This window comes from Anopheles stephensi, chromosome 2, assembly GCF_013141755.1.
Source record: "Anopheles stephensi strain Indian chromosome 2, UCI_ANSTEP_V1.0, whole genome shotgun sequence".
Taxonomy (NCBI): domain Eukaryota; kingdom Metazoa; phylum Arthropoda; class Insecta; order Diptera; family Culicidae; genus Anopheles; species Anopheles stephensi.
The window spans coordinates 10,596,709-10,619,158 of record NC_050202.1 but is presented as its reverse complement, the minus strand read 5'-3'; the positions used below and the strand labels follow the sequence as shown (position 1 = coordinate 10,619,158).

At 47.5% G+C, this 22,450-nt stretch overlaps 7 protein-coding genes across 9 annotated transcripts; 4 read left to right on the top strand and 3 right to left on the bottom strand.

Annotated features, from left to right (window-relative positions):
- The first annotated feature begins 7,316 nt into the window (after positions 1-7,316).
- LOC118503908 (39S ribosomal protein L21, mitochondrial) lies at positions 7,317-8,430 on the top strand. 2 transcript variants are annotated; one of them, XM_036037700.1, is made up of 4 exons: positions 7,317-7,378; positions 7,456-7,519; positions 7,588-7,737; positions 7,807-8,430. In XM_036037700.1, exons 3-4 carry the CDS (start codon positions 7,680-7,682, stop codon positions 8,340-8,342), a joined length of 594 nt encoding a protein of 197 aa, XP_035893593.1. In that variant the 5' UTR covers positions 7,317-7,378; positions 7,456-7,519; positions 7,588-7,679; the 3' UTR covers positions 8,343-8,430. The 2 variants fall into 2 exon arrangements, with proteins under 2 accessions (XP_035893593.1, XP_035893594.1); XM_036037701.1 differs by having other exon boundaries at positions 7,349-7,519.
- A 304-nt stretch (positions 8,431-8,734) lies between these two features.
- Positions 8,735-10,567, top strand: LOC118503910 (POC1 centriolar protein homolog). Its single transcript, XM_036037703.1, has 3 exons — positions 8,735-9,728; positions 9,797-10,045; positions 10,177-10,567. Exons 1-3 carry the CDS (start codon positions 8,862-8,864, stop codon positions 10,432-10,434), a joined length of 1,374 nt encoding a protein of 457 aa, XP_035893596.1. The 5' UTR covers positions 8,735-8,861; the 3' UTR covers positions 10,435-10,567.
- Positions 10,448-11,594, bottom strand: LOC118503909 (copper transport protein ATOX1). The gene is made up of 3 exons (XM_036037702.1): positions 11,281-11,594; positions 10,960-11,038; positions 10,448-10,824 (listed from the first exon to the last, which is right to left on the bottom strand). The coding sequence occupies exons 1-3, from the start codon at positions 11,281-11,283 to the stop codon at positions 10,691-10,693; spliced, it is 216 nt and encodes a 71-aa protein (XP_035893595.1). The 5' UTR covers positions 11,284-11,594; the 3' UTR covers positions 10,448-10,690.
- Positions 11,595-11,879: 285 nt separating this feature from the next.
- LOC118503902 (protein DDI1 homolog 2) lies at positions 11,880-15,703 on the top strand. Of its 2 annotated transcripts, XM_036037693.1 has the most exons (4): positions 11,884-12,047; positions 12,287-12,694; positions 13,616-14,548; positions 14,617-15,703. In XM_036037693.1, the coding sequence occupies exons 2-4, from the start codon at positions 12,385-12,387 to the stop codon at positions 14,904-14,906; spliced, it is 1,533 nt and encodes a 510-aa protein (XP_035893586.1). In that variant the 5' UTR covers positions 11,884-12,047; positions 12,287-12,384; the 3' UTR covers positions 14,907-15,703. The 2 variants fall into 2 exon arrangements, with proteins under 2 accessions (XP_035893585.1, XP_035893586.1); XM_036037692.1 differs by having other exon boundaries at positions 11,880-12,694.
- LOC118503901 lies at positions 15,696-17,635 on the bottom strand. Its single transcript, XM_036037691.1, has 2 exons — positions 16,398-17,635; positions 15,696-16,326 (listed from the first exon to the last, which is right to left on the bottom strand). The coding sequence occupies exons 1-2, from the start codon at positions 17,496-17,498 to the stop codon at positions 15,775-15,777; spliced, it is 1,653 nt and encodes a 550-aa protein (XP_035893584.1). The 5' UTR covers positions 17,499-17,635; the 3' UTR covers positions 15,696-15,774.
- A 100-nt stretch (positions 17,636-17,735) lies between these two features.
- On the top strand, positions 17,736-20,152 carry LOC118503903 (zinc finger protein 814-like). The gene is made up of 5 exons (XM_036037694.1): positions 17,736-17,881; positions 17,960-18,618; positions 18,679-19,473; positions 19,544-19,695; positions 19,775-20,152. The coding sequence occupies exons 2-5, from the start codon at positions 18,484-18,486 to the stop codon at positions 20,010-20,012; spliced, it is 1,320 nt and encodes a 439-aa protein (XP_035893587.1). The 5' UTR covers positions 17,736-17,881; positions 17,960-18,483; the 3' UTR covers positions 20,013-20,152.
- On the bottom strand, positions 19,979-22,393 carry LOC118503900 (zinc finger protein 660-like). The gene is made up of 3 exons (XM_036037690.1): positions 21,343-22,393; positions 20,916-21,281; positions 19,979-20,835 (listed from the first exon to the last, which is right to left on the bottom strand). The coding sequence occupies exons 1-3, from the start codon at positions 22,181-22,183 to the stop codon at positions 20,387-20,389; spliced, it is 1,656 nt and encodes a 551-aa protein (XP_035893583.1). The 5' UTR covers positions 22,184-22,393; the 3' UTR covers positions 19,979-20,386.
- Between the last annotated feature and the right edge of the window lie 57 nt (positions 22,394-22,450).

The window sequence follows — 22,450 nt, the reverse complement described above, 5'->3', positions numbered from 1 at the left end:
CCTCGCAAAATCCCAGATCTTGGTGGATAGGAAGTGCAGCCCTTCAAGAGATACCCGCGCGAGTCAATCTCCCTTGCCATTCGTGCGTCCTCCCAAACCCACCCGCAAACCTTCCCGCCTCCCAACGAACTCGTCCATATCTTAGCGCCCACTCGTAGACAGACTGGCTGCTTCAGCAATTCCGTACAGTCCGCTTGCTCCAACAACATCCTCCACCGCAACCGGTCCGCCCATTTGGCCCACACCGTTGGTGATTGGAATGAATGAGTTGTTGTCTCTCCCTTGTGGTACCGTTTCGTTTTGCTCATTTTCGACTATACCTGTGCAGCGATGGGCTTTTAGCCGTTGGCTCCTACCGTCGTCCTCTCCGTCGCTTTTGATTGCTTATATGGCAATAACGAGTCTATACAAACAAACAAGCACACACTACACGATGGTTGTTTCCCCGCAGCGAGTGCACATTGGAGGATCGTGTCGTGGAGTTTGAGCGCGATCATCGCAGGGCGAACCTTCCACCAGGAGGTCTTGGAGTGGAGCGAAGGTGAGGCGTACTCGAACTCGAAAAACCAGCTAGACACCCACGTGTATTTATTATTGTTGCCATTTCGTTCGCACCCGAAAGGACCTTTCAAACCGTGTGCTGTCGCACGTACGGTGCAGATAGCGGAGGACCTACCAGAAGTGGGGCGCTTGCAGAGACCAAGCCCAAGGGTGGTTGGTATCAATCTGCAGCTTGCAGTGCACGCTATACGGACGCGGACCTACCGCTGCTTGCAATCAAACCGGTCCCCAGTGCTGTTGGCTCCAGTGGAGGAAGTGTTGCGAATTTGAATTTGAATGTCTTTCAGCGCTACCCATTAGTCGCTCCCCGACCTACCCCGAATATGTTACTATCGGCCCGGGATATGTTGTTCCGCATCAACAGTATTTGTCATCGGGCGACTCTCTCTTTCTCTCTCTTTCTGGATGACAATAAGAAGAAGCTGGTGATGTTAAGGGAGCCTCATAAAACAAGTTAATCTCCTAACTATTATAACTAGCATTAGGGAACTCGCTATAAGCAGTCCCAACTTCACCAACCAACATAAGTGCAATATCTTGTTCGTTGGGTGAGGCTAATCCGGTTGTAAAAAACTGAGCTGAGCCACGCAAATGATTCATCCCCTGCCTTACTTCCTTGTTGGGATCCATTCCCATGTCAACGATCCCGAATCCGAGTTCTCTTCAGAACTCTTATTCAGAACCCAGAACCTTAGCCCGAGCATCGGAGAACTCCGGCCCCTAATGGTTGGATGCTTTTGTTTGGCCAAAAAGCTAGATGTACTGTCAACCCGGGACTAGGCCCTAGTTTGGGTATCTATAATTAATCGGACAAAAAAGCAGTGCCCCCAGAACTTTGGCATGCGCCTGCCCAAACCTGCATATCCTAATTGTGTGCCCACCGCCGAATCAGAAACCCAGCCCGGCCATGTTTGGGCAACGCGCGTCAAATACCAAACACAAAAAACCTTTGTACGCATGGAGCAACCGAAGCGATCTGGGAAGCAAGGCCATTCCCGGCCATTTGACCCCACTCCCCGCTGCGGGACAGGGATGAAGCGAAGGAGCTTTATAAATTATGAATTCTCGATGGCGAAATTTTATTCGCCCAAATACGGGCAATCATGCGTAGGTGAAGGTAAAACACTGACTCCCCTGCCAAAGAACGAGACTTTTACATGTTTTGTGTTCTTCGTGCGTTGACCATGCTTTTTTTTTGCCCGGCTGGCTGAAGTGCTCCAGTGGACGATTGTCTAGGGCATTCACCATAAGCGGGGTGAGTTGACTACCGGCGACATGGGCATGGGAAAGCCCAACTAAGGCTGTGGAACGGCATTGTAACGATTCGCCGTGTGCACCCTCAGGCACGGAACGCGTTCCACATTAGCAGAATTGTCCTTTCGGGTGACATGTGCACCCTTCTGCACGGGTTTCGCTCGGGCCCGTTGGAATGTTCAGTTATTTGCTATGCACCCTGGTGGTATGTCTGGAATTGATTACTGAATTATGTGTTTCGCCTATCGGTACACTACAAATGTGAAACAAGCACCTGCATTTGTAGCTGGAACATGCACTCAACCGTTGAAAGTAGGTTGACACTACCTCCGACTACTGGTCAACTGTGGCAGTCGACCGAGGCAGCATTGGCAGCTTGTCCGAAAGGAATTCGAAGCTAGTCTAAATACATATACTTAAGCGCTTTCCAATGGTTGAAATTCGCATTAGGCACCAGTATTCCTGATGGAATTCTGCACGCACAGATCTGCATGTACACGCCGAACACCTCCAGGAGGATCGAGCCCACCGAGTCTGGCAGCCGGCTAGGCCGCATCCGCGCGATCGACCCCCCATTTTTGGCATCATCTCAAAGCAAACATTCATTGATGCTCCGCGTTTGGGGCTAATACCAAATTTATCCTACCATCGGACCATATTTTTAGGGCAAACAGCACCGCTGAAAGGAACGGGAACTTAACGGCAGCGTGTTCGGCCGGCAGCATCACATTTCACGAATAATGAATACCGTACCCCCGTGTGTTTGTAATTCCTTAATCCGATAATAATGACCATCTTGGTGCACGCGGCACAATCGATTGGCGTCGGGACAGCGAACCGCGTCCTTTCGTCGCTTAATTGTGCAAGAACAAAACCGGGGTACGGAATGAAGCCATAAATGAGCCCACACTGGCTGGGTGGTCGACCATCGGGAAGTGTCGCAGTTCTGTGTACATCCCGGTGCATTTCCACCTTCAGAACGCGCTTATATGGAAACCGGGATTAAGTTCATAAATCATTTCCCGGAATCATTGCAATCGATTCGAATTTGCGATGCACGCGGGTGCGCATGGCCGTGTTTTGACATCATCCTTTGCCAAAGCTTGTTAAGAACCGGCAGGACTCCCCGCCTCTTTGACCCTCCCGTAAGCTAACACGCTGGACAATTCCAATTTAAGCCGTTGCATATCATTATCCGGTAGGGTAGCGTACTGGCTGTTTGGGCCGCTTGATTTGTCTCCTAAACATGGCGTCTTGCAATATTCTTACGGTGAGCTGCGTACAAGGAAACTTGCCGAAGTGATTCTTTCGCGTTTCCTTTTTGTAATAATACGTTCGCTTCAATGTGAAAATAATTGAGCAAATGTGTAAGTGTCCGTATCGAAAATTGACATGATTGATCAGCAATAAATATCGCCCACTACGCCGGTACCACTGGCTACCGAATAGGCCCGCCCGATCCTGGGTACTCAAATTAAATCCAGCCTGCAGCCCCATTGGGCGCCACAACCCATGTTCGATCTCGACGTTTGGAATTACATCGGTAAACACACCGCTTCCAGAACTGTAACAAGGGAGACAAGGGACCGAAAGAAAAAAAACCGGATCAGCCCGTTTCGGACCAGCACAAAAAGCGGCGATCCGCCGACCCGCACCATAATCATGAGCGCGGTGTTAATTTATGCGCCGACTATAATCTAAATTAGCATTAAAATTAATTGAAATAAATTACCAATCCAGCCAGCGTTCAAATCGGGCGTCCGAAACCGTTACCCGGCGACTGTTCCGACGGTGCCATTTTACCCTCGGGCGTCCCGGTAAGTACTACTACTATCACCCTCCCCGGGGCATGTCTGATTTTGTCCGCTTTATTATTGTTATTACCTTCATTACGGTGGTTAAGATGTGAGGGAGCGAGAGAGACCTTACCTCAGTGCACTGACCATCGTTGCATCGAGATCATATGCACAAAATGACATAATCAGGTGGCGCAGCTACAGCAAGTCCCGATCGTCGGATTTATAACGACCCGTCCAGTCCACTTGATCGGTTCGGACCAATGTGCGGGCTGTACGGCAAGGTGTACTATTAATTACAGGGACTTGCAACACAACTTGCTGTGCAGTTATACTCGGTGATACTCGATCGTTGCCGAACCTTGGACAACATCTAGGTACACTGATTGCAAGTTGTGCAGAGCAACATTCCGGACAGGGGTATTTCGCCGTTACCAGGGTTGCGTGCCAGTTGCAATCATCGGACGAGAGTCCTACATTTCCTGTGTCCTTTTGCTTAGCATTATGGAGGTCAGTTATTCCCACGCGCGCTCCAAGCTCTTCCATATTCAGACATCAAATAAAAGCAGATATGGTTATTGAGATGCATCTGCTTCTGCGTACGTTGAACTGAGTGTGAACAAAGAGTGCAATACCCAGATCATGGCCCAATGCATCCCGGTGAAAGTCCTTCATTGTCCCCCCACGGTGGCGGTACCTCACTAAAGCGCGGACTTACCGGGGCGCTTTCTGAGCCTGACTGGCCTCTTAATCGATCGATTCGGAACGCAATTGCCATCGTAACCTAATTTGCCGATTAATTTAAACAACAGCCACACCAGAGACCAAGCGCCTCACAAGTGTTTCCGGCCTGAAAAATTAATAATCCAAAAACAAATGGCCACGTAAAGGCGAGCGCATGTTAAAATTAAGGACAATAAAAATATAAAACATCACCCCCCATTTTTTTGCCTTTTGTGGGTGAGACTCTTGGTGGGAAAGAATCGTAAACAGGGAATTACAGTATATCGTGAGGTATTTGCCGATTTCTTATGTCTATATCTGGTGGGTTGAATTAAAAAAAGGGAACTGAGACTCTGATGGGAGTTGTCTGCAGCGCAATTGCAAATCTTTTTACCTCAGCTGTACCACCGTCGTAGCTTGATCGGTCGTCCGATCGTCGTAGAGATGCAAGATCGTAACCCGTTGACGTCGCGTTCGGTGCACCAGGCACCGAATCTGTAAGGACGAGCACCGCCCGTGAAGCGAGGAAGTTACGTACCTGTCCGGGAGGACAAGCGTGCAGCGATTAACTACCATCTACGGGAATCTGGTGTCCGCTGTGCTTGGCAGTGTGAAGAAGCGCCAACTTCTTCGGTGAGGAACCCATCCCACACTCGAGAGGTAAAAACACTTTACAACTGTTTATTTATGGCACGAAGAAGCGAACGAGAAGCTTTGGGAAATTGCCCCGTCGGTCGATCGGGACAACAACACGCACGCATGGAATTGACGACCGGTTCGAGCGCTACCAGGATGACGATTCTCCGGTTCGCCATTCATGGTTTGATGTCAGCCTCTGCTGTGAGCTGTGAGTACTCATTTGCTTTGCCCTCGGTTTCGGGCTTGGAGGTTGTTGGGTCATACTTGTTCGGCGGTAATTAGTATAAGCCCACCCGTGGCACCATTCTACCCATCGGCTACCTACGAAAAGCCAGCTAGAAACTCTAGGTGACGAGAAAATCATTCTAACATGCCCGATGACACCTCCGCGAGGCAGGGTCGCGGCGGAAGACACGATTTACGATTGAGGCGCCCACTCAACCGGGTGCTATTTCTTATGCTAAAAAGCACCCTTTACCAGCTAGCGATAGCAGCGCGCTCCGGGGACACTAGACCCGCAAGCTCGGTAGCGCCCGAGTCCCTGGGGTCCAATCTGGGCGTTTGAATCGCTCGTAAATAAATCTTCATTAGCGCCCGGCTGATCCTCGGCCCGTTTGTCAAATTAAACCTGATGAAGTGAGCAAATCATAATCTCTAAAAAAAACCTGCCTTGTGTGGACCTCACCCCTCTCGACGGTGCTTTACTCGGCATGCCGGACGGCGGTGGATATGTCTTTTTATGTCTTTCTTCCGCGATAATCACGACGCTGTTCGTCACCCACCATAAATCACACAAGCGTTGTAACGATTCTTCACATCACGCCCGACACATCGGTGGACACAAGAACGAAGAGCATGAGGTAGTCGTTTGCGAAAATTGAACTGGCCAGGTCCGTTGCTAATTTCATAGAAGCGGTAGAGGCTCATCACGGAGCGACCCACGTAGGTTTGAGCGTGTTGCTGTAAAATCATCATTTTGTACAATTTAAATTTGTTTCGTTCGTACTACCGGTTTATAGCAACAACGCGGGTGTTTTATAGCATCGGTTCAGATACGATTTCCCACCTTGCTTCGTATGGCGTTTGCGAACATTCTTAACAATCCAATATGAAGAAACAAACGTAATTGGAATACCATTCATCTGGTTTGGCGTGCGTTTGGAGCGCGTGCTCAGAAGCGTACAGTGCTTCCAGGACCGATTCTTTACCATCGAATCGTGTCTAAATCACTAGCTGAAAGCTTACACAAAGTAACATTCAACACCGTACGGTGAAACATTCCGCCGCTTCCTTTTACGAGACTACCGGACCACCAAACAAAGGGTAATTTACGATGACAATTGTAGAGCAATGTAAATAAAGACCACAAACCGAAGCCACGGTCCGCCCGCGCGCGATCTGACCGTTTGAACTTGATGGTGGTGCGCAAAGAGCTGTCCAGTTCTTTTTTTCTCTCTTTTGTCCACTGTTTGGTCGCGTGTCTTGAGCTTTTCCCGTGCCGTGCGTGAACACAGCTTTGTCTAACAACAACCAATTCCGATTCCGAAATACCTGTTTGGTATTTTTTTTCTTTCATCGACATTTTGTAATATCAAAAACACAACGACGTTACTGTTTAGGATTTTAAAAATTTGGAAACAAATCGCTCACAGCTCCACTGCTCAAATTCCGCAAGAATTGCCATCACGCGTTGGTTTTGTCCACACAAATCGGCGGACCGTAGAGCGTGGGTAGCGGATACCTTTCTTTTGTTTACCCAAGACTAAGTGTGACCACTGGACACGTTAAAACCAAACCACATCGTGCCGTGTAAAATAATGTGACAAATCTGGACATGAGCTTGAGTTTGCTGCACGGGACCGGTTTCGGCTCCCGCTTACAAAACGCGGTTCTAATGAATTGTTTTATTCCGACAGAATACTTTTGAGGCAGCTCTTGCCTAATTTTGAACTGAAGTAAATTGCAAATTCATTGTGCATATTTACGTAGAGGGAAGAGTCTCCCGGGTTGTCTTTTGTGTCTTAAAGAATATTCGCTCGTTTTGGTGCAAAGTTCTGTGGGCGCAGATTCAATTCTGACAGCGTTTTTAAACGAATTACGGTACGCATTGTTATCTTATTTGGTGTGATACTCATGACAAGCTGCAATTAGAAGTCTTACAATGTCACCTTTCAAAATATTTGTTTTCAAATAAATAATTTAAACATCTTTTTCAAAAACTCTTTTGTAAAAGTTTTTTTTAAATCATAATTTTCTTAATCCTACAATTAACCGTCGTTTTGAATTCTACCGCCATAGCCACAGATCACACGCACACCAATGCAAATCTTTTCCTTATGTCATTACTGTCATCATCGTCTACCGATGACAGCACTCGTTTGGTTACAAAACCATCTCAAATAAATGCAAGTGTTTTCCCTTGTTATTAAAAACATTTCACGCTGTAATCCATTGTAATTTAGTTGTCTTTCTTTATCTTTAGCGGGTGCAAGTCCTTTCGATGTTGGTTATCTAATAGCAGCAAAGTAATTGAGCGGAACGAAGGGGTAACTTCGCCAGCAGCATGTGCTCTACTTGTTTTGCCGGTTCTGATGACTATGTTGTGTACTTCTAGGTCCCGTTGTACGGCAAGGACCCGGAACCGAGACGTTCCGTAACCAAGCATCATCCCTACAGACGAGTGATAAACTTCAACTGTTTCCCAACATGTTCCTCAAACAGTTGGCCGGCTTGTTAAAGCCCTCGACAATAACCACGCTGATTGGTAAATCACAGCACACAATCCGCTGTAAATAAGAACGGATGACTTACCTCTTCTTCTTTTTCCTTGCAGAGCCACTCAAATCGGTGCCACTAACCGCGCGGTGGACCAACGTGCCCGCATTTACGAATCTTCGTTGGAACAGCACCAGCGCTGCCGCAGCCATCCCAGCAGACAAGTCCACCATCGACACCGTAAACAAGCAGGTAGCAACCGGATCGGAAGGAAGGTTGTTCGCCGTCGTTCAGCTGTGTGGCAAACAGTTTAAAATCACTTCCGGCGATATCATCGTCGTTGAAGGCTACTGGCCTCCGGAGAACGGCGACAAGTTGCGGTTGGATAAGGTGCTGCTAGCGGGAAGCAAAGACTTTTCGCTTATCGGTCGGCCGCTGCTAACACCCGGGCTGGTGGATGTGCAAGCTACCATTATCGAGAAGACACTTTCCCACACCCGCACACATTTCCGCAAGAAGCGCCGAAAGCAGTACACTCGCATCAATTTCTACCGCACGCAACAGACGATGATTCGGATCAATTCGATCGACATTACGCGAAAGCTGAGCGAATCAAGCGCGGGTGAAGAGGCTAACGAAGAGCGATTTTTCTAGTTGGTTGGCGTGCTCCATGTTTTAATTTGTAAAAGCTAGAAATGCAAAAGTTCAATAAATAATCGAACTTGCTATCGTCGTTAAAGCACTGCGTCGTACCGCGATGATGATCCATGCCGTTGATGCTTATATTCAAACTGCCTCAAACCTTTTTTAGCATATTTTGTTCACTAATCTTTCCTTGACGAGGAACTTCACCTTGTGAGCTACATTATTGAATATTTTATACTACATTTTACTGTTTTTTGAAAAAAAATATTTCGCGCTTTCAAAATCTGCTTCGTGCCAACAGCCACAGGGTGGTCTACAAAGTTTGAGTTTTAGTACAAATCAATCCGTATTCAAACCAGCTTGAGCATTTTCGATCCAAATGTGCTCCTGTCAAACGGAGCTGTCAAAACTTCAAAGCAAACGGCTTCGCAGAAGCAAACGGTTGTATTTTGTAGCTCCTATCGTTGAACCAGTTCGTGGCAATCGTTTGCTAAAGTTTTTCGGCGATTGAACAGAAACCTGCTGAAGATGTTGGATCCTGTACTGCAGCGGCACCTGAAGGGTCACCGCGGAAAGCTGACCGGGCTTTCGTTCAATCCGGAAGGGACGCGTTTCGTGACGAGCTCCGTAGACCATTCGGCGATCGTGTGGACCAACAACGAGCAGGTACGCTGCATGCGATTCGAGGCACACACGGACGTTGTGAACGATGTTTGCTGGTCGCCGGATGGAAGAATCATAGCGACCGTGTCCAAGGATCGCTCCGTAAAGATATGGGTTCCATCGATGCTGGGCAATTGTGATGAGTTTCGGGGCCACACCTCGAACGTACGGTCGGTAGATTTTGATCCCACCGGTAAGAAGCTTCTGACCGCTTCGGACGACAAAACGATAAAGCTGTGGAAAGTGTCCCGCAAGCAGTTCCTGTCGTCCTTCACGGGACACACGAATTGGGTGAGGTGTGCTCGCTTTTCGCCGAACGGTAAAATGATCGCTTCCTGTGGTGATGATCGTTCGCTGAAGTTGTTTGATCCTGCCACTGGCCAGTGTATTCATACCTTCCACGATCAGAAAGGAGGTGGATGTAAGGTGGCCTGGCATCCGGACAGCACGCTCGTAGCTATCGCGTTGGACAACTGCCGGGTGAAGATCTTCGATGTGAACATAAGGAAATTGATTCAGTACTATCGGATCTATGATGGTGCCGTTAACTCGCTTGACTTCCATCCGTCCGGAAATTACCTCATAACGGGAAGCGACGATGGAGTGACGAAAATCATCGATCTCTTGGAAGGACGACAAATATTTACCCTCACCGGCCACCGTGGTCCAGTCACGACGGTAAAGTTTTCGAAAGATGGACAAATGTTTGCGACCGGAAGCGATGATTGCCATGTAAGTGTGACTTCGGTTTTCTATTCAAAAAGACTCGGTTTTATAACTGTTTCTTTCATCTTTCACAGGTCATGTTGTGGAAGGCAAACTTGGATTCTCAAGATTCGGCACAAAGCTCACTCTACTCACCGGACAGTACCTGCGAGATAACGAATGCAACCGGTGGACAGCGCAAATTCAGCTTCAATCGCGACGTTACAGAGGCACATGCCGACGATGATTCGGCCTATAGTTGCAACAAAGAGAATCTGCCGGATACGAGCATCTTTGTCGATGCGACAAAGACAGAAAATTTCAAAATATCGGACGCCGTCGAGGTTAGCGAGTAATTTCCGTTCTAGGTTTAGTGCTTTGCATTTATTTATCTAAGATTGAATTCTTTCTTTACGCTGAACATGAACTAAACATTGTATGCTTTAATTTCGTTCTCATGTTGCCCTGTCCAAAGGAAATCGTAATCAAACTGAATAAATCCACTCCCGAAAATGCTCGGAACGAAGCGCACGGATTGTGTGTAAGTTTTAAAGGAAAGCACCAACAGGCACGGTCTTCTGTAGCTCCAAATCAACCGAACGGCGCTTCGCCAAGCAATCGAACAGACTTTGAAGAACATGTCGTCGTGTGTCTGAACAGCATCAGTCGAAGGATGGACAGTTTTCACCGCAGAATTTCGTTGCTTGAAGATATTCTGCTCGAAAAATCATAAGCAAAGGCGGGGCTTGAGTAGTTTAATACGTTTATTTTTACGGTCTTTTATCGTCCATCATTGTTCGCTTATTTTGCTATACGTTTTATAATATACCATCTGAGTACAGTAAATGAAAAACAGAAAAAGAAAACCACATTTAAAACACAAGTTTACCCAAAGCAGTCACTTTAGCGGACACGTTCTTATCAGTAATATCTCGTCTTCCCTGTACTTTGCACGTCCCAGCCATTCGAGTACACGAGAGCAGTATAATTTAGTTCTTAACCCCAACGTAGCTGGTTTCCTTTCCGGTTTTCTTAATCGTTTCCAGCAGCTCGTCGGCGGACATCGATGAAGTGACGAACACTTTTTTATTATCCAAATCGATTTCAACCTTTTCGACTTTTTCTGAAATACAGAGGAAAACGGTAGACGTATGGTCGATTATTTTCAGCGTCCTTCACCCACGTGCAATGGTACTTTAGTTTTCCGCACAGGTATCTAAGGGCAACCAGCACGGCCAACTGTTGGCTATTTGCTTACCTTTTAGTTTGCCGAGCACACGCTCAACCGCCCCGGAACAGCCGGTACATGTCATTTCGACTTTAAATTCGTGAACAGCCTGAAAAAATAACGGTGGATTGGAAGTCAATATTTCATCACCGGTTCTCATTAGGCACACATTGGATTGGATCGATCGCGAAAGGATGGTCATCGTTGAACTTTCTTATCGCACAATGACATCGTGTAGCTATGGGCTATTGAGCACGATACTGTGACGAGGTGGCAGCAGAGATTCCGATGCACGATACCAATTCCGGTGGGTATAATCTAATCTACTGTAGCGATGAATAGACCACTTACCATTATGCTCGTGTCGTTGGTGTGGAAGCGTTTGAATGAAGCTCAATTATTCAATATGTTTCCAAGTTCCACCAGGCGATCTACCCTTATATGTTATCAAAACCCAGTTTAACACTCAAATTCTGCAATTCAAGAGCGTCACACTTTGTTGTCTAAAATTAATCGGAAGTAGTTGTGTATACAAATTGTATATTACGTGTCCAAACGGATACAGAACAGTAAATAGAAACGTTTTCGAGAGGGATAACTAGCGATACACAAGCAGTAGCGGATTAGAGTTTGTTTGCTTTTTTGGCACCCTGCATGTTTGACGCAGTAGTAGGTGTGTTTGTGTGCGTGCGTGCGCTACTACGTTTAACGACACGGATGGTATACTTGAGTTCGAGTCGAGCAATGATCTGGGTCCGTTTTTATGGTTAAGATAACCTCATATGGAAATAAAAAAGAAAATTAAAATCTTTTCTCAATATTGAGCATCTCAAAATTGTAGAAATTAAATCCCGTTCAGTAAAAATTGTAGAAACAATACCAACTCGAACGGCTGGTCAAGTGCGATTTCGAACGAAATTTGACAGCAGAAGGCAACCAAGGTTCATATATATAATCACACCGCACTCGATCCACTATTGTTGTGAGGCAGTGTGTTTGTGCAATACATTCGGCATTTCTTTTATTAGATCCCGCACGGAAAGTTTAAAAATTCTCCGTTTTCCGCCCATTTCAAACAGTTTACGCGATACGCTGCGGGTTCGAACAGGTTACATTCGGTAGGGTCACTCGGAACGGTTCTGGCCAATCATTCTCTTCGTGCGTGTCGGTGCGTTGTTGCGTGCGTTGTCATATCAGTACTGGCTGTGCCTGCAACAAACAAACATCGAACCCGGGTTTTGCCTTTTATCACCCTAATTTTCTAGTGAAAGTTGACTGTGATACCATTCCGGCGATTGTGTCACGAAAGCGCATCATATTTCATCGAGTGCATATAAATTTATTCTCCATCGCGAAGGGAAAATTCAGTGGTTGGAAAGCTGCGTGCGTGTGTGCTTCCCCCCATCGCCACGATCTCCTTGGGCACAATACGCGGACCCTATCAACAACGCCACAATGCGCATCACCGTGATGGACGCCAGCTCCTCGGACATGTCCACGTTCGAGGTAGCCGACGATATGGAGCTGGAGAATCTGATTGCTCTGTGCCGGATGGAGTTCAACATACCGGCCCACCTGGAGCTGGTACTGTCGGCCAAACAGCAAAAGCTGCTGGACCAGAAACAAACGCTTACGCATTACGACGTCAAGGATGGTGATATGCTGCTGCTCCACAAGACACCCGTCGCACAAACAGCCGGGGCTGCGACCGGATCGTCAGCAGCCCGTGCCCGTCCAATGATGCCGCCACCATCCAGCCGCGAGGGTAAGCAAAGGAACCCTCTGACACACAACTCATTTGCAAATTTGCCAACTCATTAGGGCATCCGGGTCCCGGTGGCAAAAGACAGCCCGGCGCAATTAGGCTGCTTGTTTGGTGCGAAACGCATTAACACATGATCTATCTTTTATGCATTTTGGAAGCCAACAAACAGGAACCAATGTCCAATTTTAAACATCTACCCTCGTATATTCTCTGGACAACCTTCCATACTTCCACAGCACGGTTTTTTATTTTCATCCCACGCATCCCACAAAAATGGTTCAAAACCCATCGCATCTTCGTTGTTTGGCATTCCGTTGTTCGAATTGCACTACAAAAAAAAAAGGCGTAAATTTCGCGCGTCAACAACATCCGAGAAGAACCTGCTCAGTACGATTGCGCGCCCATTCACACGTTTGGTTTGGTCTGCTTGCTACCGCTGTTCGCAAAGTGCAATGAACTGCATCGGCATTTGCTGCAGCGCGCGTAGCGTGCGAGGCGGGTTTTGCGTCGCTTGCCGTTTTCGCGCGAAAGATGACCTCAGATGAGCTAGCGCGCGGCGAGTTTTTCCACCTCGGTGCAGATTCATTTCACTAGAACAGGGAGAGAACGGTGCAATGATCTCGCTGTGTGTGTGTGTTTTTTTTCCAACACCTGCAATAGGTTACATGGATTTTGAGGGAAAGTGAAATTAATTTTTATTTAGCACTGAAATGTTTACCGCAAACAGTGGAGCGCATTCGTCTAGACACCGGGTTTTCCCATGTGAAAATTTCTTGAATCACCATAGCAATCTTATACCTAGCCTGCTATTTAGCAAACAAAGGATCATCTCATTTTTCCTATTTGGCACTACAGCCTGTTGTTTTGACCTCTTGAAAAAAATTCAAGTAATCTCCCTTTCTTTCTCTATCTCATCCCCAGAACCAGCGGCATTGGCCAATTTGGACTTTAGCTCGATTCAAGTACCTACCTCGATCCGTGCCGGTGCCGGTGGTAATGGAGGAAACGGTTCCTCCAGCGGATTAAACCGTCCCTCGCCGTCCGTTGGTCTCGAGGACGATCCGGCAGTGGTGCGCGAAATGTTCCTCTCGAAACCGGACCAGCTGGCACTGCTGAAGCAAAACAATCCGCGCCTCGCGGAAGCCCTGCTGTCCGGCAACCTGGAAACGTTTGCCACCGTGCTAAGGAAACAAATCGCCGAGCGAATGGAGAAGCAGCAGCAACGTCTCCGAATACTGCAGGCCAGTCCATTCGATGCGGAAGCACAGCGCCTGATTGCGGAGGAAATTAAGCAGAAAAACATCGAGGCAAACATGGAGGCGGCGATGGAGTACAATCCAGAAACGTTCGGCACGGTCGTGATGCTGTACATCAACTGCAAGGTGAACGGCCATCCGGTGAAAGCGTTCATCGATTCCGGTGCACAGGCAACGATCATGAGTGCAGCGGCGGCAGAACGTTGCAACATTATGCGGCTGGTCGATACGAGATGGGCCGGCATTGCGAAGGGTGTCGGTGTGCAGCGTATCATAGGACGCATTCATATGGTGCAGATACAGATCGAGAAGGATTTTCTTACGTCCAGCTTTTCGGTGCTAGAGGAGCAACCGATGGATATGTTGCTGGGGCTGGACATGCTGAAGCGCCATCAGTGCAATATCGATCTGAAGAATAATGTGCTGCGCATCGGGACGACCGGAACAGAGACACCGTTCTTGGCGGAAGGCGATCTACCCGAGTGTGCCCGGCTGACGGGCAGTCCGGAGGAGGAAAAACGTGCCCTGGCCGAATCGGCAAAGCTAGCGGAAGAACTTGCCATTAAGGAGGCGCTTAGCAAGAGTCAAAGCGATCAAGGTATGGCTATTGCAACAGATGGGAGTAAGGTTTTAGGTCTAATGCGATGTTCTCTTTGCCTCTCGTAGCTTCGTCGAGTAGCGCCGGTAGCAGTGGCAGCAATATCACACCGACCACCGAAGCCGCTCCTGCCAGCAGCGGTGCAGCGGTGAAAACGCCTCCCTCGTCGGAACCGGAACCGATGCAGCAAGACGATGAACCACCGCTCACGCTTCTGCCGACCGATCGCTTCACCGAAATGGATGTCGTCGAGCTGGAATCGATGGGTTTCAAGCGACAGATGGTGATCGACGAACTGCGGGCAGCGAACGGTGACAAAACGCAGGCCACGGCTGGTCTGTTTGCGAAACTAGGATAATAAACTGTGGCTGTGCAATCCGGGCTACCTACGGCCTGGCATCCCTACACTGCCCGGGGGGGGGGGCGGCCAGTACGCTTTTGGAGCACATCCGCACAATCACTCTCAGGCAAAAAAGGATCGGATTTTAACACAAACCAAGCCAGATTGTTGTGCACCATTTTACACATACAACGACCACGACGACTGTTTTGTCGACGCTCAAACGGAGAGCGTTCATCATCGTTGACCTCCTGTTGATTCTTGTAGAAAGGTTTGCACTCGGGCCGAGGTGTTTCGATCATTTTCAGCTTATTATCGACATGTTTTTTTTTCATGAACTTTACGAACCTCTGGATTTTTTTTTCTCGACGTAGCAGGATAATCCGTTCTTACCCCAAGGAAGCCAGATGCGTATTCAGATGTCCTTCATGGTAGAAGGTTCCCTTTAGTCTTAATCGCATTTACTCTATCGCGATTGATAAGCTGTGTTTGCACTAATTAGCTTGTTTGTTTCAGACATTTAGCATTGCATTTTTAAGTGAAAGAGGAAGAAACAGTCTGTTTCGATCGGGTGCAATGTAATGGAGAAAAAGGACTGAATTTGCCTGGAGGATGAGGATAGGCTGGGTGCATACGGCGTGCACCACCAATTCATTAGTTTGTGTGTCTGTTTGCTCTGTCTTTCTACACCATTTTTTTCATGCTGCTTCTCCTCTATCGTCATTTTTTTTTTTTGGGTGGGCTTCAGGGTTTAACGAATTTTCTACTAGCTGTAAGATACATAAGAATAAAACATATTAGGACATTACTGGTAACTGGAAACGCATTTTAATATTACATTCGCTAACAACAACGAGAAACAAAGTCTTTTGCACATCGATGAAACTTAACCCAATTCTTGGGTCGTGGTGAAGGCAATTGCATTAAATAACGTTCCAACGCTGGACGCAAGGTACGCCTCGAACTGGTGCAAATACTCCGGACGTCTGCGTAAACGCTGCATCGCGTCCTTCCAGAGCTGGTCCGCCGCCGGGTTAGTATGAACGTTATCGAGCTGAGCGTACGCCGAAAGCAGCTGATCGGCCACCTCGACAACATATCTGTCCACCACGGGAATGTTCTCCTCATCGTTTTCTACTGTTAGCGGTTCGCCCGTCTGCTGCTCATAGTCCGCGGTGACTTGTTTTAACAGTTGCAGCAGGGTGCGATTCAGATGAAGCAGCTTTCGCACGGTCTGATCGTACCGCTCGATTTGGTCACGATTTTGGTCCGCGTTGAGAGTCCCCAGCAGATGGCGGGCGGCCATGTTAAGCCGAATGTTTTCCAATGTTTGTAGCAAACGGATTTTTTCATTCAAATTTTCTTCCAGCAGTGCGAGTTGTTTGACGTGTCTGGAGGTAACTGAAACTGTGTCCGAAACTTCGGCGATTTGAAAAGACTAACAAAAGCAAAAGCATTATGAGTCGTGTGAAATTTTGCATACAAAACCACGAGCAGTCGTTCACTCACCTGTTCCAGCGCTACCCGATAGTCTGGAAGTAGTTGCTCACCGACACTGTCATCGTTCTTGAAGCGAATTCGAAAATATGGCACTTCTGCGGTTTCCACGCCAACCACCTCCCCTGTGTACGATCCGTAGTGCGGTACGAACGATGTGCTCCTGACCGTACATCCAGCGTCGATCGGTTTCGGGATGGTGGACGGTATATCGTCGTCCAAATATTCGATCATCGAATTTTCCATCAGAAAGCGCAACTTCTCCCGGCGACGCTCGAGATTGATTCGCTCCTGAAGGAAGAATGCGTGCGACAAGCGACGAACCGGCCTCTCCTTCCGGAGTCCCAAGCGGACAAAGTTCCACTGCGCTCGATTCAATGAGCGCGTGAAAAGGGATGGAAAATGGAGTTTTAACAGTACGCCCAAATCCAAGTTCTTGCTATACCCTTCCGCAAACAATGGCCGATCAATGTGGCTGTAAAACCACTCGCAGATCATAAACCGGTACAGCTTGAAGGCTCCATTGAACGAGGAGGAAGCTTTCTTGTTCGATTGGCTATTAGGAAGATTTTCTGTTTTCACTGCGACGGAACACGTTGGCGCAGGATTAGCTTCCTTCGATGGTGGTGCTGGGACTTCCTTTGCAACGTCTTCGGGAGCCTTCAAAATCGGCGTCGTTTCATTAGAAGCTAGTGTCGTTTCGCGTTCTTCAATTGGCTTGTTTCCCTGATTTTCAATATCAATCACTTCATACTTTAAGCCATTCAAGCATCCGGCAAGCAGAACCAAGGGATCGCTAGCCGTATCGTACTCCGCAGCCCGCTGGTTACACTCATCTATCCTTGGTTTGTTTTCGACATCTTCTGAACTCGGGATAGCCATTGGACTTCCCTGTTCCTGCTTCGGAAGCCCTTCGGAGGTTGCCGTTGCCTCTTCAACAGATTCAACAGGCGAATCCAGGTTAATGGTGGGTACGCTTACTTGGTTTTGCTCTCCCGGATCATCTTCCGATACGACGTGTTGTTTATTCTTTGGCTGACGAGCGTACTTCCGTTTCTGCTTACTGTGGCCATTCGCGCTAGCAGCTTCGGTCGTGCTTCGTCTCGTTCTCATCCTGAAAAATGTTCTTCACCTGCACCAGAGACGACTGAAATCGAACGGGGTTTAACTTGAACCGGGCAATGTTAGCTAGACGACGACCAGGCGGTGAAGCGATTTCGAAATGTTGATGTTCGAAATCTACTTACGTCAGCCGGCCGGTGCATTTAAATTCTGTTGAGCATCACTGATTTGACAGTGTTGACAGCTGACGCAGATCAAAACAAATAACAAACCGATTTTCCACAACAGTCCTCACGGTTGCCGAAATGGCGCAAATTTACAACGTTTGCCGGTTTTGCATGCAGCAGGATGAGGTGCCTTTAATCCCATCTTCGGAAGTTTCAATTGAGGAACTTACCGTAGAAGATGTGGAGCGATTCACCGGCATACAGCAGGTACGTTTGGTTCTTGCGGTTATCCGCTGCTCGGAGCGTCCAGCAGTAATGCGTGTGATTCGTTTTTCGCCGCAACAGGTTGGGAGCATATCGTTCGCAGTCTGTGTTGATTGTGTCGACCGATTAAAAGCAGCTGTGGTATTTCGTGAATATTGTATGAGAAATGATATTTTATTTCGGGACCTACTTCACCGCACCGCACGCGGTAGCGTAGAGTACGTTCAAGAAAGTTGAGTTTGATTCGTAGCCAGCGAACGTGCCTCATGTTCAAAATCCGTTCAGGATGGATTCCTCGATAAAATCCGCGCTTTCGACCGAAGCCAGGTAGGGATCGGGATTTTGTTTCCATATTTTTGACTATTTGTTTAATAAATCATCAAAATACTTCGGCCATCGGTAAATTACCAGCCGGAAACCGTGACATAAATATGTGGAATTCAAATCTGCGGATTTAGTACAACTGCCCTGGCTATAAAATGATTTTATAGCATCTCAGATATTAGTTTATGCTATAAACTGGCTGCTGTCATCCGCTCGCTCTGGTATCGCCTCGCCTTCAAGGGTTATCGGTTTGTTATTAAACAACAGCAGTCGTGTTCGATATGGCGCTCCACGTACATTATTCGCTAATTTGTCGATTCTGTTTGAGCCAGGATTTTCAAAACCTGGTCCCATTAAGCACGATAATAAACAGTACACTCACTTGGGAGGATGTGGAACGATTTACTGGAATTGTGGTAGGTCATCATCGCTTCATCTGCTGTTGCTATCTAGTAACCAAGAATTGCTATTTGCAGAACCTACAGGACGACCGAAGCTCGTACGTGCTGTGTAGGGATTGTCACATAAAGTTGATTAACGCCGTCACCTTCCGTCACAGCTGCTTGGCAAATGAAGCTTTCTTTCGGCAGTTTTCCCCCAAAGTGGAAGAGTTTGTTGAGAGTTGCGATGAAGCGGATAAATTGGCCGTGGAACCGATCGAAACCATAACGCAAATAGAAGTGCTTGATAACAAACCCACGAAGCGAAAAGTGAGGAAAGTTGTCAAGCGTCAAGAAGCGCCCGTACCAAGGGAACGGTCGCCGTATGCTTTCGTGCAGGAGGAAGAGATAGTTGATTTTGATTACTGCGCCAATCGTATCGAACTAGGTGAACCGCACTCCAGCGACGATGAGCACTATGAAAGCCGGAAAGTTAAACAGGAAAATCAAGCAACGCTGGACCGTGCTGCTTTGTTTACCGAAAGCATGCGCCTGATACGAACCGCACAGGAACGGCAGCAGCAACAGGAAGAGATACGGAACAACGAAAGCAGCGACTGTGACAGCACGCACCCGGTACGGGACAAACTATCCAAGCCAAACCGATCACAACTTTGCGACATATGTGGCAAAGTCGTGCAAAAGATAAGCGACCATATGACGACCCATACGAAGGAACTGCGGTACGCTTGTCCGCACTGTCCGGTGCGGATGTCGAATCATGGAAATTTGTACCGGCATATACAGGCAGTCCATCTGAAGAAGGTGATCAAATCTTGCGAGCTGTGTGGTAAAGGATTTACAAGCAAAGGCTCGTACAAGTCACACATGGTAAGTGGGTTGTGCTAGTGGGAACCGTAGAGATGGAGGAAAATTTCACCGGCCTTTGGTTTCGTTTTAGCGATCGGAACACGATATAGGGGAGACGTACGAATGTAAGCTGTGTCCGAAGAAATTCAATCATCCCGGCAACTACCGCATACACAACATTCGTTGCCATACCAACGAAAGAAAATTCACCTGCTCCACGTGTGGAAAACAGTTCAAGGAGAAGTATGCCTTACCGTCTTGCATGGGTTGCTTTTCGTTTATCATCAACATTCCGTGTTGTTGTCGATTGTTTTGCTTCCAGACGTGATCATCGCAATCATCAGCGAGTACATTCGAACGAGAAACCGTTTGGCTGCAGCCAGTGTCCGAAGGAATTCAAAAGTGAGTACGCTAGAAAAACGCACGAACTTACCCACGCTGGGGTCGTTTTTCAATGCACGGCCTGTGATAAATCTTACCGCTACAAATGCCTTCTAAGCATTCACATCAAAAAGGATCATCCGGATTTGATTGTACGCGCGGCAACGGTCGACGATTGAGGAAACGTTGCGGCGTTCTTTATTGATAAGCGTATAACTAAAACGTTATGTCAACAGAGTGTTATTTACAAATTTACCTTAAACAAATGGTTGATGAACTACAACAAGGATCTCAAGTAAAATTTATTCCTTTCTTGTAACTTTTTTGGGTGTAATTTAAGCAAAAGTGTTTTTCCGCGTTCTTTTAACTAAGTTGGCAACAAACGTTCCCTTGTTCCTTTCTTTGTAATAGATTTATTCGTTCGCTATCATTGTTTCATGATATTCTTCTTTTTTTCCTAATTACTATTTCAATTTCCTTTAAAAAAAGAAAGAAAACCCTAATTTACAAGCAAAAGCACAGAAAGTGCTGGTGGTCGCTCTGAACCATATGCCTATTGTTCAACATCTGAATTCTGGACATCGTCCGGATTCATGATACTAATTTCCAGCAGCGGTTCTTCCTTCACTATGTCGTACTCAGTGCCAAAGTCATCGTAACCGTCCTGTTCGACCATGCTGCCAACGTTGGACAACACATCTACCAGATACTCCTCGTTCGCATGTGTTTCTTCCTCGTCTGCTTCTTCGTAATCTTCTAGCATGCTAACATTTTCCTCCATTTCTATCTCCTCGTCCTCCTCTTCCTCTTCCTCTACTTCTACCTCCTCTCCCCCTTCTTCTTCATCCTCCTCCTCCTCCTCCTCTTCCTCTTCTTGCTCGGCGTACGCTTCATCAGAATCGATACTCGCCGCAGATCGTTTCGTTCTCTGGCGGCTCCAGGATGATTTTTTAGAGGTACCGTCGGCCGTCGTGTTGGCTTCTCCTTCCTCGATAAGAAACTCTACAAAGAAAAACATGCAAACAATACGTTTTTTACACCATCCATCCCAACAGCGCAAAAGATGCGTTCGAAAAGTTTACCACCATCACTCGCCACGGGCACATCCGGATGTTCGGTTCGTATGTGCGCTTCCAGTCTTTTCGCCTGATGATATCCTCGATCGCAGACCGGGCATGGGTAGGCGCTATTTTTTAAATGATGCGTCCGCCGATGCAAACGGAGCCGGCTCTTGTACCGGAACGTTTTCTGGCACGTGTTGCACCGGTGCAAATTGGTCGAGCACGGTTTCTGCTGATGCTTTACCAGTGAGTTGCGTGAAACGAAGCACATGGTACAGTTTGGACAAGCGAATGGTTTTTCCTTCGCGTGTATCCGCTTGTGGATGCAAAGGTAACTCTTCTGCGTGAAACATTTGCCACACAAATCACATCTGTACGGTTTTTCACCTATGGATAGAGAGATCATGAAATGAAATGCGTCTATGAAACCAATCGTCTGTCTCCTTACCCGTGTGAGTCCGTTCGTGCCGCTCGAGATTAGCCTTTTGGGAGAATCCTTTGTTGCAGATGGAACACATAAACGGCCGCTCGTTCGTGTGCGTCCGGATGTGCACATCGAGCGAACTCTGCTCGACGTACGACTTCGAACAGATCGGACAATCGAACAGGTTACGCTGCGCGTGGAACCGTTTATGGCGGGACAGTGAGGTGCTGTACTTGAAGGATTTACCGCACTCGCAGCACAGGTGCGGTTTGTCGGTGCTGTTCCGTAGTTCGCCCGTATGCTTGAGCATGTGCTTACTAAGATTACATTTCTCCAGGAACGAAACACCGCATTCGTGGCACACATGCGGCTTATCGACGTAGTGCGTACGTATGTGGCGCTTCAGCTTTTTGTCCGTTACGAACTCTTTCGAACACTCCTGGCAGATGAACTTTTTCGGTTGCGGTTGTCTTACGAGCGTGGTCGATTTTGGCGCCGCGTTTGCCGTCTCGCTTTCGTTATTGTTTTGTGACGAGGAATCGGCTTCGGTTTTTATGTTCCGTACCTCTTTCTCCCCGTGGTTGTAATCATCCGGAGCGTGTTTAGTCTCTACCGCGTAGCTGCGTAAAGTTAGGTCCGTAGTTTCACACTGTAGCTTGAAGAAGTGGGAACGCCGGATCTGTAGTACGCACGGTACGCAAAGCTGCGACGGTAGCCCATCGTTTTGATGCACATTTAGCCCTGTGATGGCATTAAGCATTGCGAACAGGTTTGTTTCGAACAGCGGCTTCATGCGGGGCTTGCTGGCCATACAGCATCGGCAGATTTCGCCGAACATTAGATCCTCCATCTCAGATGACGCCATCGCAGAGATTGAACGCTCGCCGTGCGCCGATCCGATCGTTGGGCTGATAGATGAGGAGGGAAGTTGTTTGTCGACGTTGCTTAGTTTAGTATTTACAATACAACACCCTAATCGAAATGGGGGGAAATCTAATTTACTGCGAAGCACTGCAGTACGATTGTTTTCACGATTTCGGTTCGATTTGTTTGCTGACAAGCGCTTGTTTGCTGGCGGCTTGACATTCCGGCCAAATGTCAAATTTGAATAAATATTCAGTGCAGATATAGT